Source organism: Hemiscyllium ocellatum, chromosome 22 (genome assembly GCF_020745735.1).
Source record: "Hemiscyllium ocellatum isolate sHemOce1 chromosome 22, sHemOce1.pat.X.cur, whole genome shotgun sequence".
NCBI lineage: Eukaryota > Metazoa > Chordata > Chondrichthyes > Orectolobiformes > Hemiscylliidae > Hemiscyllium > Hemiscyllium ocellatum.
This window is the reverse complement of record NC_083422.1, coordinates 48,154,338-48,172,671: the sequence shown is the minus strand read 5'-3', so window position 1 is coordinate 48,172,671 and position 18,334 is coordinate 48,154,338. Positions and strand designations below refer to the sequence as shown.

Below are 18,334 nucleotides of genomic sequence, written 5' to 3'. Positions count from 1 at the left end.
TCGGCCCTGCAGTTCCTCAATAGCCTGGCTGTGCTTTTGTAACTTTTCTTCGAATGAGTTCCATCTCTGTCTGGATTCTGTGATGAAATTGACGAGTGTCGTTTCCAGCCTGGCAATCATCTCTTCAAGGCCTGGTTTTACATCAGCTGCAGCAGGAGGAGAGGAGGGTGGGGGAGGGGTCTTTGTTTTCTGAGAGCTGCGGGATCCCTTTGGTTTACTCATTATCCACTTAATATTAAACTGCTTAAATATAATAGTAAGCAGCTAATTAAGGTTAGAAAATGTTTTTGGGTGGTTTGGTAAGTGTGGTGGGGGTGAGTAACCCACTTTACCCAGGTTTTGGGAAGAGCACTGTAAACTCAGACTTGCTGAGTCGCCGCCATCTTGGATCTCTATTCCCAACATTTAATATCAGTCACCATCATAATAACAATAGTCACATTGCTCTTTGTGGGATCAGACTGTGCGCAAATTGGCTGCTTCATTTCCCACAGAACATTGGTGACTACACTTCAGAAGTAACATGCTATAAAAATTCAAGCTACTTGTATCTTTGTCTGTGAATGTATTTAATGTCTTGACGCTGTAATGTTAGTCTTTGAGATGTTCCCAGTCTTTAGGTTTCAGATATGGCATGCATTGAATGGTGAGAGTTCAGAGGGCCATAAACCACAGAACTTGGTATAAATTGGGTCTCACTGAACTATTGCTGTACAGATATAAGCAGGCAGCCTGACCTTCACTGAGGCGAACACAGTGCTCTCAACACTGGGTAAAGTGTCCACATTTCCCACACAGGCCATGGTCTCAGTCCACTGAACTCCTCAAAGCTGGACATGAGCAGCAGTCAATATTGGGCTTTCAGAGCAGAATCTTGTGGAGGTGACCGGGACTTTAGGCATTGCATCAAGATCTGGCCAAGGCCCTGCCTCATCTTGTTTCAAGAAGACCCACTGCACCTTGTGCCACAGGCATGTAACAGACTCACAGTGGGCATTTCCAGATTGAGAACCCCTGCAGGGGTGAAGATAACCCACCCTAAGCTGCCAACCAGTCAGACACTAGCAACTCCATTGAATGCTAGCCTTACCAGAGAAGTGGCAAACACTGACCAGTCCAAGGTCAATGCTAGTTCAAACCCCACCTGAGGACTAGGATCATCATGAGATTCCAGGCCATGGGTGAAGGATGGTGGGAATCATGGAGAAAGGAGATTGGCAATAAGAGAAAGGAGATGGCTCTCTGTCAGCCCTCTGCTTTCTGATGCTGAACACATCAACCAGACGTGAATAGTTTTTGAATGGTGGACTCCTCTCCCACCCCACAACTTCAGGAGCCAACAAACAACCCCACATAGGTTAACTACAGTTATCTTCTACCATATAACATTGGCATCAAATGGTGGTTGAGTCAAAGTGTAAAGTTTCATGGCATGATTACCCACCCTTGCTTTCTCAAGATGAGTCTGATGGCCAGTGGAAGGATTAAGTTACAATCTGGATTTGGGTTATTTCTTTCCCTACAGGACCTCAGCACTTTTATTATCATACAGAAGCAGGATAGGACACAGCGTCTTTTTTGGAATTGGAGCTTAATGATTTGTCCATGGATGAAGTTTCGACAGATTGTTCACTTTCATTGTATAAATTTATCAAAAAGACAGATTTAACAAAAGATTCATTGATGCTTCTGAGGCATGGTCAGAATATGACAAATGTATAAAGACTGAGGACATACTATGGAAGAGTATATAATGAATTCAATAGATTTGCATGTCATCATGGAGTCATACAGGATGGAAACAGAACCTTTTGTCCAACCCTTCTGAGCTGACCAGACATTCTAATCTTCCCTAATTCCATTTACCGCATTTGGCCCATATTCCTCTAAATCCTTGCTAATCATATACCCATCCAGATGCCTTTTAAATATTGCAATTGTACTTGCCTCCATCACTTCCTCAGGCAGCTCGTTCCATATACAGACCACCCTCAGTATGAAAAGGTTATCCCTGAGGTCCTTTTAAAATCTTTCCCCTCTCACCTTAAACCTATGTCCTCTAGTTTTGAACTCCCTGACCTTAGAAAACAGACCTTGGCTGACCCCAAAATGCTTCACAACCAGGGACGAAAGCACCAGCCTATTCCGTCTCTCCCTGTAACTCAAACCCTCCAGTCCCGGCAACATCCTTGTATATCTGTTCTGGACCTTCTCAAGTTTAACAACATCCTTCCTATCGAAGGGCGCCCAGAATTGAACGCAGCATTCTAAAAGTGGCCTCATCAATATCAGGTACAGCCACAACATGATGTCCCAACTCCTATCCCCAATGTTCTGGCCAATAAGGCAAGCATGCCAAATGCCTTCTTCACCACCCTGTCTTCCTCTACTTTCAAGTAACTATGCACTTGCACCCCCAGGTTTCTTTGTTTGGCAATACTCCCCAGGGTCCACCATTAACTGTCTATGTCCTGCCCTGGTTTGCCTTACCAAAATGCAACACCTCACATTTATCTAAATTAAACTGCATCTGCCACTCCTCGGCCTGTTGGTCCATCTGATCAAGGTCCCATTGTACACTGAGATAATCATCTTCACTATTCACTACATCACCTATTTTGATGTCCTCTGCAAACTTAATAATCATGCCTCTGACAGTCATATCAAAATCATTCACAGTGTATTTCCATGACAGAAAGCAGTGGATCCAGCACCAGCACCAGTCTGAGACGCAAGTCTCTTATACCTCTTTCTCCTACCTTCAGGCCAGTTTTGTACCAGCTGGCTAGCTCCCCTGGATCCCATTTGATCTAACCTTAATAACCAGTCTACCTTGTGGAACCTTATCGAACCCTTTACTGAAGTCCATATAGACTACGTCTATTGTCAATCTTCTTTGTCACAGCTTCCAAAAAGTCAATCAAGTTAGTGAGACAGGATTTCCCATGCACAAAGCCATGTTATCCCTAATCAATCCTTGCCTTTCCAAATGATGGAAATCCGGGCCATCAGAATCCGCACCAACATCTCATCCACCACTGACATAAGGCTCACTGGTCTATAGTTCCCTGACTTTTCCTTACAGTCTTTCTTAAATAATGGCACCACATAAGCCAAACTCTAATCTTTCAGCATTTCACCTGTGGCTGGCAATCATACAAATATCTCAGCAAGGGGCCCAGCAATCTCTTCCCTAGCTTCCCGCAAAGTTCTGGGAAACACCTGTTTAGATCCTAGAGATTTATCCGCCTTTATGCGTTTTAAGACATCCAATATTTCCTCTTCTCTAAGATGAACTCCTTTCAAGACATCACTATTTATTTCCCCAAGTTCCCTAGTTTCCATGTCCTTCTCCACAGTAAATACTGAAGCCAAATATTCATTAAATATCTCGTCCATCCCCTGTAGTTCCACACATAGACGGCTAAGTTGATCTTTAAGGAGCCCTATTTTCTACTTAGTTACTCTCTTGCCCTTACAGTACTTCTAGAATCTCTTTGGAGTCTCCTTAACCCTATTTGCCAAAGCTATCTCATGTCCCCTTTTCACCCTCCTGATGTTCCTGTTAAAGTATACTCCTATTCCCTATACACCTCTCAGGGTTAGAACACAGAAAGTAGAACAACACAGCACAGAACAGGCCCTTCGGCCCTCAATGTTGTGCCGACCTGTGAACTATTCTCAGCTCGTTCCCCCTATAATTTTCCCATCATCATCCATGTGCTTATCCAAGGATTGTTTAAATCTCCCTAATGTGGCTGAGTTCACTTGATCCTAGCTGTCTATGCCTGACATATACCTCCTTCTTTTCCTTGATCAGAGCCTCCATTTCTCTAGTAATCCAGCATTCCCTACACTTACACCTCACCCTTCACACTAACATGAATATACTGTCTCTGAACAGTTGGATTTCATTTTAAAGGCCTCCCACTTCCCAAACATCCCTTTCCCTGCGAATCATCTCCCGAGTCAACTTCTGAAAATGCTTCTCTAATAATTCCAAAATTGGCCTTATTCTAATTTCGAAATTCAACTTTTTGATCAGTTTTATCCATTTCCATAACTATCTCAAAACTAACAATATTATGATCACTTGCCCCAAAGTGTTTCCCACCTCACACCTCAGGCACATGTTCCACCTTATTTCCCAACAGAAGGTCAAGTATTGCTCTTTCTGTAGTAGGTACGTCCACATATTGAATAAGAATTTTTTCTTGTTCACATTTGGCAAATTCTTCTTCAGCCAAGGCCTTAACATTATGACAGTCCCAGTCTATGTTTGGAAAGTTAAATTTCCCCACCATTTTATTCTTACGGTTAACTGAGACATGTTACGTATCTGCCTCTCAATTTCCTGCTGACTGTTGGGGGAGGGGGTCTATTGTACAATTCTAACAAGGTGATCATTCCTTTCTTATTTCTCAGTTCTACTCATTTAACTTCACTGGATGGTGTCTCAGTAATATCCTGTGTAAGTAAGCCGTAATGTTATCTTTAACCGAAAACATCACTCCCTACTGCTTTTTCAATCTTTCCTATACTATCTATACCCTGGAACATTAAACTGCCAATCCTGTCCATACCTGAGCCACATTTCTGTCACAACTATGATATCCCAGTCCCAAGTTTCCTATCATGCCCTGAGTTCATCTGCCTTACCTGTCAGGTCTCTTGCATTGAAGTAAATGCAGTTTAATTTATCAGTCTTACCTTGTTCTCTGCCAAGCTCTTCTCTAGCTTGACAGTTAGACCTGTTCCTCTTATCTGTTGTAGCTGCCTCAGGCTTTTCTCTTTTCTCACAATCGCTTTTGTTTCCAACTATCCTCACTAGTTTAAAGTCTCCTGAATAGCACTAGCTAATCTCCCACCAAGGTCATTGGTCCCCTTCCAATTCATGTGGAATCTATCCCTTTTACAGCTAATTTCAACCCTAGAAGAGATCCCAATGGTCCAAAAATGTGAAGCCTTGCCCCTCTGCACCAGCTCCTCATCCACACATACATCTGCTGTATTCTTCTTTTCCTACTCTCACTAGCACATGGCACCAGTAGTAATCTAGATATTACTACTCAAGGTCCTTTTAACCTCCTGCCTAGTTTTTGATATTCTTTCTACAGAACCTCATCCCTTTCCCTACATGTGTCATTGGTGCGAATGTGCACAATGACCTCTTACTGGTCACTCTCCTCTTTCAGTAAATTCTGCACCCCACTCCAAGACACCCTTGACCCTGGCATTGGGGAGGCAACATACCAACTTAATGTCCCGCTGATGGTTGCAGAGATGTCTGCCTGTGCCTCAGACTAGAGAGTCCCCTGTTACAATCAAACACTTGGGAACCTGACATACCCCTCATTATAGTAGAACCAGTGATGGCACCAGAAACCTAGGATTTCATTTGAAAATTCTACAATCTGTACTGGCATTTAGGATATTGGGTTGTGCCAAAGTATCAAGTATGGGCAGACTTCTAGTTTTAGCAGGAGTTAAATTTGCACAAAAAATAGTGGAAGCAGTCAAAAAAAAGGAAAACATTTCTTTCCAGCAGCATTCATAGAACTAAGGGGGCAATCAGAAATTTGACAGAAAATAGAGGATACCTGTTGCCAAATTGGCGAGACGATCTCAATACCGGTCGCAGGTGAACGATACGAAAAGGCAACTGTAATTAAGAGAAATGAAGACAGAAATGCTTTTAATAATTTTGAGAAGTGAAAAGAATTTAGGATTTACAATAAGCAAAGGAACCCCAGAAATGCTCAGGGTTTAGACCATTAACATTTCAGGTGAGATTTAAAGTACCATTACACCATGAACTGTGCCAAGAAATAATAAAAAATAATCAAGAAACAGAAGATTCAGAAAGAGATACACATCAAAGAGAGGGCATTGTATCATTCATCAAATCCCTACAGTGTGGAAGCAGGCCATTCAGCCTATTGAGTCCACGCTGATCCTCTGAAGAGCATCCCACCCAATCACTCTGCATTTCCAATGGCTAGATCACATAACCTGTTCACCATTGGACTGTGGGAGGAAACCCACACAGACATGGTGACAATGTGCAAACTCCACACAGACAATCACCCAAGAGTGTAATTGAACTTGGGTCACTGATGCTGTGAGGCTGCAGTGCTAACCACCAGACCACCATGACAGACATACATCTCTGCGACTGTCAACAACACATCACAATGGTGGGTTGCCTCCATGATGCCGGGGTCACACGAAGTGTTAGCCCAATGATGAATGGACTTTCAGTTGTGCGGTGTTAGTCATTTTGTACATGTACTGTTTACTGAAGAATGTGCCATCTAGAACCTCTAAGTAATAAGGATTTGAACGAAGTTCAGTAGTTTGTCAATTTCACTTGGGGTCTGGGAATGATAATAGTTAATTGGTGGCCATTTTGTGGAAAATAGGCTGAGTTTGTACAGGTTATTGGTGAGGCCAATTTTGGAATACTGTGCACAATTCTGGTCTCCCTGCTATTGGAAGGATGTTGTGAAACTTGAAAGGGTTCTGCAAAGATTTACAAGGGTTGTCAGGGTTAGAGGGTTTGAGCTATAGGGAGAGGCTGAATAGTCTGGGGTGAAGGAGGCTGATGGGTGACCTTATTAGATTTATAAAATGAGGGGCATGGATAGGGTAAATAGACAAGGGCATTTACCCAGGGTGGGAGAGTCCAAAACCAGAATACATAGGTTTAGGGTGAGAGGGGAAAGATTTAGAAGGGACCTAAGGGGCAACTTTTTCATGCAGAAGATGGTGCGTGTATGGAATGAGCTGTCAGAAGAAGTGTGGAGGCTGGTACAATGATAACATTTAAAAGGCATCTGGATGAACAGGAAGGGTTAAGAGAGATGTGGGCAAATGCTGGCAAATGGAACTAAATTGATTTAGGATATCTGGTCAGCATGAAGAGTTGAACCAAAAAATCTTTCTGAGCCGTACATCTCGATGACTCTATGAGTTAATAATTTTATGAGAATAGCTGTTGTGTCCAATTAAACTTCTTTGTTATTAAATGGACCTTCAGTGAAGAAAGCAGAGATGAAACTGGGTATGGAAATCAACAAATGCTCATGATGATGGAGATAATGTCTTATGTGCAAAGGCTAAACAGATTGGGACTCTACTCACTGGAGTTTGGAAAAAATGAGAGGTGATCTCATTGAAACTTGTAGAATTCTTGAAGGGCTTGACAGGGTAACTGCTTGATCCTTCCCCTCATGGAAGACTCTAGGACCAGAGGGCATAGTCTCAGAATATAATGTTGCCAATTTAAGATTAAGATAAGAAGGCAATTAATCTCTCAGAGGGTTGTGAGTCTTTAGAACTCCTTGCCATAGGCAGCTGTGGGGCAGAGGTCCTTGTGTATATTTAAGGCTGAGATAGATAGATTCTTGATCGGTTGGGGAATTGAGGTTTATGGGAAAACACAGGGAGATGGATTTTTGGAATGTCGGATTGGCCATGATCCTATTAAATGGCAGAACAGGCTTGAGGGGCCGAATGGCATATTTCTGTTCCAATTTCTTTTGGTCTTATTCTATTTAGATAATTTCTGAAGTTGTAATTTTCTCAGTTGGGATACTATTGTATTCCCTTAATCAAACATAACCTCCCCACTAAAGAAGTGAAGCAAGTGTTATCGACATTAGGGTAAAAAAACAGTGTTAAAAATTACATAGATAAGTTGCTCACCAAGGTAAAATATTTAGGTGAAGAATGCAGGAATAAGGGTTGGTGGGCAAGAAAAGCTCACAGAGAGATAAGTAATTGATGAGAAATTTAGAAAAAGTAGTCAAATATGCCCTTAAAAATAATTTTTAATTACGTCATGGCCATGGATTTAATGGTATGGAATAAAGAAAAATAATTCATTTACATTTTCTAGACTTGGCAAATGATTAACAAAGTGGCGGGGGCGGAGTAGGCAACCTGGGAGTCCATCCACTCCATCCATTTTACTTTCTCTTCTTTTCTTCTCTTATTTCTTTTTCTTCAGTATTTTAATTTCTTTTTTAGTGACCTTCTAGAGGGAGCTCGATTGTGAAGGTGATGGCACGGGGGTCTGGAGCGTCTGGAGCAGGACTTGGGCCCTCGGTGACTAGGCAGGTGGTGAGCCAGGCAGAACTTGAGTAGTCAGCGGGCATCACGGCCGCATCGAGGTCAGGAACGGTTGGCAGGAAGAGAGCCGGTGAGCTGGTGGTGGGTGGTGGGACTGCAATAAAGGGGGAGAGATCGAGCCCAGTGTGGGGGGAAAGATCGCCTTCAGAGTCAGGGGAGAGATCAAGCCAATGTGGGAGGAGAGATTGAGCTCAGTGTGGAGGGAGAGATGGCGTTCAGAGTGGCGGAAGAGATCAAGCCCAGTGTGGGGGGAGAGATCGAGCCCAGTGTGGGGGAAGAGATCGAGTTCAGAGTGGGGGAAAAGATCGAGTTCAGAGTTGGGGGAGAGATCGAGCCCCGTGAGGGGGGAGAGATCACGTTCAGTGTGGGGGGAGAGATTGAGTTCAGAGTGGGGGGGAAAGATCGAGTTCAGAGTTGGGGGAGAGATCGAGCCCATTGTGGGGGGAGGGATCGAGTTCAGTGTGGGGGGGAGAGATAGAACCCAGTGTGGGAGGAGAGATTGAGCCCAGTGTGGGGGGAGAGATCAAGCCCAGTGTGGGAGGAGAGATCAAGCCCAGTGTGGGAGGAGAGATCGAGCCCAGTGTCTGGGGAGAGAGATTGAGCCCAGCGCGGGGGAGAGATCGAGCCCAGTGTGGGGGAGAGATTGAGTCCAGTGTCAGGGGAAGAAATTGAGCCCAGTGTTTGGGAGTGATTGAGCCCAGTTTGGGGGGAGATGTCCAGCCCAGCATGAGGGGGGAGATTGAGCCCAGTGTGGGGGGAGATTGAGCCCAGTATTGGGGGTGATCCAGTCCAGTGTGGGGGAGATCGGACCCAGCATGAGGAAGAGATCGAGCCCAGTGCAGGGGAGGGATTGAACACAGTGCGGGGGAGGGATTGAGCACATTGCGCGGGGGGGAGGGGGGGAGTGGTAGATCGAGTCCAGTGCAGGACAGATTGAGCCCAGTGTGGGGGAGATATAGAGCCCAGTGTGGGGGAGAGAGATTGAGTGCAGTGTGGGGGTGAGATTGAGCCCAGTGTGGGATGAGAGATCGAGTCCAGTGCAGGAGAGATCGAGCCCAGAATGGGGGAGATATCGAGCCCAGTGTGGGGGAGAGAGATTGAGTCCAGTGTCTGGGGAGAGATCGAGTCCAGTGTGGGGGAGAGATCGCGCCCTGTGTGGGGGAGTGATTGAACCCAGTGTGGGGGAGTTCGCGCCCAGTGTCGGGTGAGATGTCAAGCCCTGCATGATGGGAGAGATTGAGTCCGGTATGGGGGGAGATTGAGCCCAGTGTGGTGGGGGGGTGATCGATCCTAATATTGGGGGTGATCCAGTCCAGTGTAGGGGAGATCAAGCCCAGCATGAGGAAGAGATCGAGCCCAGTGCGGGGGAAGGATTGAGCAAAGTCTGAGGGGGAGATCGAGCCCATGCGGGAGGGATCAAGTCGAGCTTGAGGGAGGGATGGAGCCCAGCGTGGAACAGATCAAGCTAAATGTGGGGGAGAGATTGAGCTCAATGTTGGGGGAGAAATCGAGCTCAGTGCAAGGGGAGAGATCGAGCCCAGTGTGGGGGGAGAGATCGAGCCCAGTGTGGGGGGAAAGATCGAGCCCAGTGTGGGGGGAGGGATCGAGCCCAGTGTGGGGGGAGAAATCGAGCCCAGTGTGGGGGGAGAGATCGAGCCCAGTGTGAGAGGAGAGATCGAGCCCAGAGTGGGGGGACAGATCAAACCCAGTGTGGGGGAGAGATTGAGTCCAGTGTCTGGGGAGAGAGATCGAGCCCAGTGTGAGAGGAGAGATCGAGCCCAGAGTGGGGGGACAGATCAAACCCAGTGTGGGGGAGAGATTGAGTCCAGTGTCTGGGGAGAGAGATCGAGCTCAGTGTGGGGGAGAGGTCGAGTCCAGTGTCTGCGGAGAGATTGAGCCCACTGTAGGGGAGAGATCGAGCCCAGTGTGGGGGGAGAGATCGAGCCCAGTGTGAGAGGAGAGATCGAGCCCAGAGTGGGGGGACAGATCAAACCCAGTGTGGGGGAGAGATTGAGTCCAGTGTCTGGGGAGAGAGATCGAGCTCAGTGTGGGGGAGAGGTCGAGTCCAGTGTCTGCGGAGAGATTGAGCCCACTGTAGGGGAGAGATCGAGTCCAGTGTCTGGGGAGAGAGATCGAGCCCAGTGTGGGAGAGAGATTGAGCCCAGCGCGGGGGAGAGATTGAGCCCAGTGTGGGAGAGATATCGAGCCCAGTGTGGGGGAGAGATTGAGTCCAGTGTCTGGAGAGAGATCGAGCCCACTGCAGGGAGAGAGATTGAGTGCAGTGTCGGGGAGAGATCGCGCCCAGTTTGGGGAAGAGATTGAGCCCAGTGTGGGGGAGATGTCCAGCCCAGCATGAGGGGAGAGATTGAGCCCAGTATGGGGGGAGATTGAGCCCAGTATTGGGGGTGATTCAGTCCAGTGTGGGGGAGATCGGACCCAGCATGAGGAAGAGATCGAGCCCAGTGCGGGGGAAGGATTGAGCAAAGTCTGAGGGGGAGATCGAGCCCATGCGGGAGGGATCAAGTCGAGCTTGAGGGAGGGATGGAGCCCAGCGTGGAACAGATCAAGCTCAATGTGGGGGAGAGATTGAGCCCAATGTTGGGGGAGAAATCGAGCTCAGTGCAAGGGGAGAGATTGAGCCCAGTGTGGGAGGAGAGATCGAGCCCAGTATGGGAGGAGAGATCGAGCCCAGTGTGGGGGGAAAGATCGAGCCCAGTGTGGGGGGAGAAATTGAGCCCAGTGTCGGGGGGAGAGACGGAGCCCAATGTGGGAGGAGAGATTGAGCCCAGTGTTGGAGGGAGAAATCGAACCCAGTGTGGGGGGAGAAATCGAGCCCAGTGTGGGGGGAGAGATTGAGCACAATGTGGGGGGAGAAATTGAGCCCAGAGTCAGGGGGAGAGGCAGAGCCCAGTGTGGGAGGAAAAATCGAGCCCAGTGTCGGGGGTAGAGACGGAGCCCAGTGTGGGAGGAGAGCGCGAGCACACTGTTGGGGGGAGAAATCGAGCCCAGTGTGGGAGGAGCGATCAAGCCCAGTGTGGGGGGAGAGACGAAGCCCAGTGTGGGAGGAGAGATCAAGCCCAGTGTCGGGGGGAGAAATCGAGCCCAGTGTGGGAGGAGAGATCGAGCCCAGTGTGGGGTGAGAAATCGAGCCCAGTGTGGGAGGAGAGGTTTAGCTCAGTACATGGGGAGAGGTTGAGCCCAGTGTGGGGGCGTATGATCGAGTCCAGTGCGGGGAAAGGCTGGTGTGGAGTGTCTGCAGGCCCATGGCTAAATAAGGACTGTAATGTGGAGTTTTCAACTTTATTTCTTCATCTTTCTATTTTATACTAAGAACTGTAATTTTGAATTTATTCCTTCATTTTCTACTTTGTACCTAGGCATCTCTGCACCTAAGATTGCATCTGGAATGGTGACATTGTAAACTTATCACTGTAACCCTGTACCCCTGCACTTGAATACACGTGACAACAAACCTAAATCTAATTCTAATTCAGGTTTTGCCAGTCAGACTAATATCTGCAACGATAAGAAAATAATCTAGGATAAAGTTATAGAAAAGTGGACAGGAACCATAGGTAAAATTTCTCACTAATAATGGTGAAGGGTTTGCTAAGGATGAATTTATTTGTGTTAATATGAACATAATAGTTATAAATATGGCAGCAAAATGCCCTGATGGCAATGAAATTTGGAAAGAAACTATGCAAAAATATCAATTTGGTAGGAATACTAGAGTTCCATTAGGAACAAGTGAGCAGCACTGACTTGGGAAGGGGCTGCAATTAGTTCTATTATTTTATAACATTAGAATGAATTATAAATAGGCAGGAAGGGCATTCATTAAAGATGAGGTCTCAGAAAGAATTCAGGGATCCTTAAGAAATAAAGTAAGGCCATTGGAAACTAGTTTCCATCAGTGAGATATGGTTCATTATAAGGGAGATGTAAAGAATGGAGAATGCCAGGGAAAATTATTGGTAAAAATAATAATTGTTCAGCATGGGGATCAAACTGTCTGGGTAAAGTGTAAGTCACCATAGCTCCACTCTATCATTACTGAGTGACAATTGGCAGTGAGTTTAATCAAGGGTCACTACATCTCAGGTGAGGGATGAGGTTGAAGAAGCAGGCCTTCCCGCTGACCCCAGTACAGGACTTGAACCCACGTTGTCATTCCGCATTGGAAACCAGCTGTCCAGACAACTGAGCTAACCGCTGGTACACTCGTCAAGACAGCTTGGTGTGGATTAAAAATTTGGAAATTCTGAAGAAGTCATGGAAAATAATGAGGAACCAGATACTTCTCGTACCCCAATGCTGCACAGTTGGGAGGGTTAAACTTCTGTAATTGATAGTGAGTCAAGGTTAGAGTGGTGCTGGAAAAGCACAGCAGGTCAGGCAACATCCGAGGAGCAGGAAAATCGACATTTCAGGCAGGAACCCTTTAATGAAGGGTCTTGCCCGAAACGTCAACTTTCCTGCTCCTCAGATACTGCCTGACCTGCTGTACATTTCCAGCACCACTCTAATCTAGACTCTAACCTCCAGCATCTGCAGTCCTCACTTTCGCCCTGCTGTAATTGATAGTTTATCTGATGATGGACCGATCAGTCTGATGCTCAATATGAAATCATTGGGTGCAATACCTCTTAATAATCAAGTATGCAGTCCATTGCAAGTTGCATTTATTTCAGTACTTCAGACAATGCAATAAAACTCACTTTCCTGTGGTCACTGCTGATCAATTTTCACTACTATCTGAAGTGATAACTAAAGTCGCAGTGAAAGTAGGTGGTCAGGTCAAAGACTTACCAGGAGGGGCTAGTCAATGAAGAAATGCAACCATTATAAGTAGAACTGATCTGTCCATCATCAGACAAGCTATCAGTTACAGCAGCTTGATCCTCCCAGTTGTCCAGCATTGGGGTATGAGAAATTGTGGCATAATAACATTTCTGAATGGATTGATTTAATAAAAATCCATCTGGCTCCTCATTATTTTCTAAGACTTTGGTAAGGCTACATTTGCAGTACTTGGAGACAGTTTCAGAATGTGAGATCGAACAGTTAGAACTAAGTTGAAGAGAAATATCTTCACCCAGAGGGTTGTGAATCTTCCCATTCCAGGAGGTTTGCAGATGCTCCATGTTTGAACATAAGTTGAAGGCCAAGGTTAGCCCAGAATCATATTGAACACTGGACTAATCTTGATGGGCTGAATGATCTCCTCCTGTTCCGATTCCTTTTTTATGTTTGTAACACTTCAAAAGCCCTTCATCATTTGTGAAGCACTGTGGGATGTCTTTATGTACTGGAAGCAGCCATGAAACCCATGTTTTTTTTAAACAACCCTCACCATCCCATCAGCAAGCATGCTGTTCATCAGTCAGGAAGACAGGGGACACCGGGCTGAATTCTGCCCTTGATACAGACAGGTGGCTACCTCAGCTATGAACAGATGTGAGGAAATTGGCACTGGGAATGCATTGGTGACACTGGGCACGATGAACATCAACACATCTCACCTGCAAGCTATTGCAGAGCCACATTACGAGTGCTGCTAACAGTGATTAATGTCGGAGATCAGCAACACATGCATCAGCTGCCAGAGACTTTAATGTCAACAGTCAGACCAGTATTTATTCCACAAATCCAAACTTTCTTCTCTTTAATGCATCACTGAAATTGTGCTTCTCTCAAATGTCTAAACTCGTTTTTCCTGATCTGCTATTGTTCTTCCCCATACAATTTCCCCTTTCCTTGCTGTGAAATACATAGTTGTCACAATATGCAGAAAGCCAAGTGGCAGATGGAGTTTAATTTAGATAAATGTGAGGTGCTGCATTTTGGAAAAGCAAATTTTAGCAGGATTTCAACATTTAATGGTCAGGTCCTCAGGAGCATTGCTAAACAAAGAGACCTTGGAGTGTAGGTTCATAGCTCCTTGAAAGTGGAGTTGCATGTAGATAGGATAGTGAAGAAGGCATTTGGTATGCTTTCCTTTATTGGTCAGAGTATTGAGTACAGGAGTTGGGAGGTCATGTTGCAGCTGTACAGGACATTGGTGAGGCCACTTTTGGAATATTGCATGCAATTCTGGTCTCCTTCCTATCAGAAGGATGTTGTGAAACTTGAAAGGGTTCAGAAAAGATTTACAAGGATGTTGCCAGGGTTGGAGGATTTGAGCTACAGAGAGAGGCTGAACAGGCTGGGGCTGTTTTCCCTGGAGCGCAGAGGCTGAAGGGTGACCTTTTAGAATTTTATAAAATCATGAGGGGCATGGATAGGATAAATTGAGAAAATCTTTTCCCTGGGGTCAGGGAGTCCAGAACTAGAGGGAATAGATTTAGGGTGAGAGGGGAAAGATATAAAAGAGACCTAAGGGGTAACATTTTCATGCAGAAGTTATGCGTGTATGGAATGAGCTGGCAGGGGAAGTGGTGGAGGCTGGTACAACAGCAACATTTAAAAGACATCTGGATGGGTATATGAATAGGAAGGGTTTAGAAGGATATGGGCCAAGTGCTGGCAAATGGGACCAGATTAGGTTAGTATATCTGGTTGGTATGGACAAGTTGGACCGAAGGGTCTGCTTTCCTACTGTACATCCCTTTGACTCTATGACCGTTCCAGTTTCCTCACTGGTCTACACTGTCCTCTTCACACTACAACGCACATCCCAAGAAACTACAATAACAACTTGCATTGAATGTAACAGAATAGTCCAAGTTGATTCACAGGATAGTTAACAAAAAATAGTGTCACAACAATGTGACCTCTGTGTCATAACATGTCCAAAAAGGTTGACTATAAAAAAATTTTAACACAGCCACCTGAGGAAACTTTACAACTGGGGACAACATACTTACTCAGGGAAATAGGATTGTAAGGAATGTCTTTAGAGAAGAGACCGGAAGAGGATGGAATGGTTTGTGGAGAGTATTTAAAATGCAGACCTGCAATTATTTGTTGGTGAGATTCTTGATGTTCGTGTGCCCAGCGTTTTCAAGGCACCACCAGTGCCGACTCCAGTTCAGGCAGCCATAGGCATGGCCTCCAATGAGGGAACAATTAAAATCAGCAATGTGTAGACAGCCAGAATTGAAGGATGCAGAGATGTCTGAGGGCTATAGGATGGAAATATAGAAAGATAGAGAGGGAGAAAGTCAGGAGAAATTTTAAATAAGGGATGAAACAACATGGAGACATTGCCAGATTGGGGCCCACTATTGGTCAGTGAGCAAGATTTAATGTCTAAGCAGGATTTGTTGCAAGGTAGGTCATGCAGAGTAGAGTTTTAGATAAACTGAAGTACTGTACATGCAAGATGGAGGGTCAACAGGTTGGCAATGGAACCACCTACCCTGGAACTTTCCCTGTTCGACCTCTGCAGTCAACTCCCATCCCTTTGGATTTTCGACTCTCTGCCTCATTAGATTAGATTAGACTTACAGTGTGGAAACAGGCCCTTCGGCCCAACAAGTCCACACTGACCCGCCGAAGCGTAACCCACCCATACCCCTACATTTACCCCTTACCTAACACTACGGGCAATTTAGCTTGGCCAATTCACCTGACGTGCACATCTTTGGACTGTGGGAGGAAACCGGAGCACCCGGAGGAAACCCACGCAGACACGGGGAGAACGTGCAAACTCCACACAGTCTGTCGCCTGAGTCGGGAATTGAACCCGGGTCTACAGGCGCTGTGAGGCAGCAGTGCTAACCACCGTGCCACCGGGCCGCCCACACATTCTTCCTTCCCTTCCCATACCTTCAGGAGATGAATCTTTAAGTGACTCCTCCCCATCACTTCTCCTTCCTAAAGCTATCCTTCTCTCTTCTAGTCTGCTCACCTGGTCTAAGCTATCTCCTTGCTTGACATACTGATCACATCTCTTTGCAAAATGTGACAGCAGGTACAATCCAATCCTTGTCAAATGCACTGAGCTAAACATTTCACAGCAGGAATACTGTCGGCACTGAGGGACCTGCTGGGTTCGTCTTTTAACCAAGAAACTCGGAGACACTTCTTTTGCATGGACTTTGCATTGAAAGCTTTGTTCCATTGGATTGCTATTCATTGGCTTACTTAGCATAGCCACCAGGGGGAGTAATTGTTCATTTTTAACAGCCAATCACAAAGCTGCAACGTTTTCTGCTTACTCAAATAATGTCCCATCTTCTACATTGCCCTGCATTTTGACACATAGTGAAAGCAGTGAGTTTTATGTCTAACCTCACAGGCTACAGAGTATTTAAGTAAGCAGCCATAATGATCTATTGTTTAATATATATAATTTCAGTTTCATGACACTGTAATCTTTTGCTATATATTCTGTGTCTTATGATCTAATACTCCACAACCACCTGATGAAGGAGCAGCGTTCCGAAAGCTAGTGCTTCCAAATGAGTCTGCTGGACTATAACCTAGTGTTGTGTAACTTTTAACTTTGTCCACACCATTCCAACACTAGCTCCTCCATATAAAGATTCTAAGCAGCCAAGATGATAGTGTCTAGACAGAACAGATATTAATCATATTTCCACTGCACTACCATAACATTAGGATTGCCCTCAGTAATTTACAGTACATTTGAAATATAGAAACAATTATAACACAGGAAATATTGGAATTGAATTCCACACAGCAGGATCCCACAGTCAGCAACGTTATAATGACTAGATAAAAATCCCTCTAAATTGCCCCATCAAATAATTCCGGGGGAGGTACAGCAAGGGATTAGGCACGGAATAAAGCTTTCTTTACATTGTTCCCATCAAACTCTTCCAGGACAGGTACAGCACGAGTTAGATACAGAGTGAAGCTCCCTCTACACGGTCCCCATCAAACACTCTCAGTACAGATCTAGCATGATGTAGGATACAGAGTAAAGATCCCTGTACATTGTCATCATGAAACAATGCTTGCATTATGTTTGAATCTGTCAATGAGATGAAACAGGCACAATGGGCTATTTAAGTGTTGAGTAATTCATACATCTCATTGGGCATAAAATATCATAGTTTGCATTCTTAGAGAACTTCAAAGTGAAACAGACATTAATTTGTTGCTTCACAGTAAATATGAGCCGATGCTTAGATCCTGTATTGTCACAGATCAGAAGGTTTGGGCCTCAGCTACATGGTAAAGGCAGGAACCTAACATCCAGGCTGACATCCCTTTGCAAGTACTGAGGGAGTCCAGCACAGGAAGAGTTGTTGTCCTTTAGATCCAACTGCTTGCACCAGAGCTGCATCTGCCCTCTTGACTGGCTGTTAAAGATCCTATGGCACTCCATTTATGTAGCAGTTTTGCTACTGCCTTGACCAAAAATCTCTAATGTAGATTGACGACCCATTCAGCTTGCTGTTTGTGGGCAGCTTGCTGTGCCTTAAGTGACTGCTATACTTGCCTAGATGACAATAATTGCTGCAATCTGAAGTGCCTAATTGTTTGGCAAGCAATGTGATGTTTCTGACATTGATAATGTGCAGTATGGATACACATATTTCTTTAATCTTTCTTCCACTTCTCCTTGACTGGCCACTACCTTCCTAAATTCAGAGGTAGCTTGCCTATTGACAGGTCCCCTCGACTCTGAAGGACAGGCTGGAGCTTAGTACCTCCCTCCTCACGCGCTGCTAGGGTCAGGAGCTTGGAGATTATTTGAAAGCATTAAGGCACTGCTTTGTATTACACTTTCACACCATTAAATAAGTAATGATCAATTTTTGTCAAATGTGCAGTTTCTTATTCCCTGACAAAGTGTATCAAATAATGAAAGCTCACTGTAAATTTGATTTTTTTTTCCTTCCTGACTTTCGACCAAATTTCTTTCAGCCAAGTCTGATTCAGGTCATTTTCTCACATCCTCAACTCAATAAATTTTCCCTCCAGGATGGTTGTAAAACTTAATTACTTTTCAAAAACAAATGAAAAATGTAATTTTCATATCCTTTTCTAATTTACCTTTGATTCAGTGCTTTTCTCATTGGCTTGCATGTAGGCCTGCAGAAAGCCACTAGTCTGACTGCCCTAAATGGAGCAGGCACCAACTGGGGCAATTCTGACCCATAGAACAACAGTTTGCATTTATATAGTGCTTTCACCAGTAAAACATGAGAAGATAATGCACAGGTGCATCACTGAAATGAAATCTGACAGCACACAACATAAGGGGAGATATTAAAAGAAATAA

The 18,334-nt window shown here is 45.2% G+C and overlaps 1 protein-coding gene across 1 annotated transcript in view; it reads right to left on the bottom strand.

Annotated features, from left to right (window-relative positions):
* Positions 1 to 18,334, bottom strand: part of LOC132826167 (solute carrier family 2, facilitated glucose transporter member 5-like) — a 237,741-nt gene that overhangs the window by 129,506 nt on the left and 89,901 nt on the right. The window contains exon 6 of the mRNA XM_060841809.1: positions 5,601 to 5,662. Coding sequence (XP_060697792.1) covers positions 5,601 to 5,662 — 62 coding nt within the window. The remainder of the gene's footprint in view (positions 1 to 5,600; positions 5,663 to 18,334) is intronic.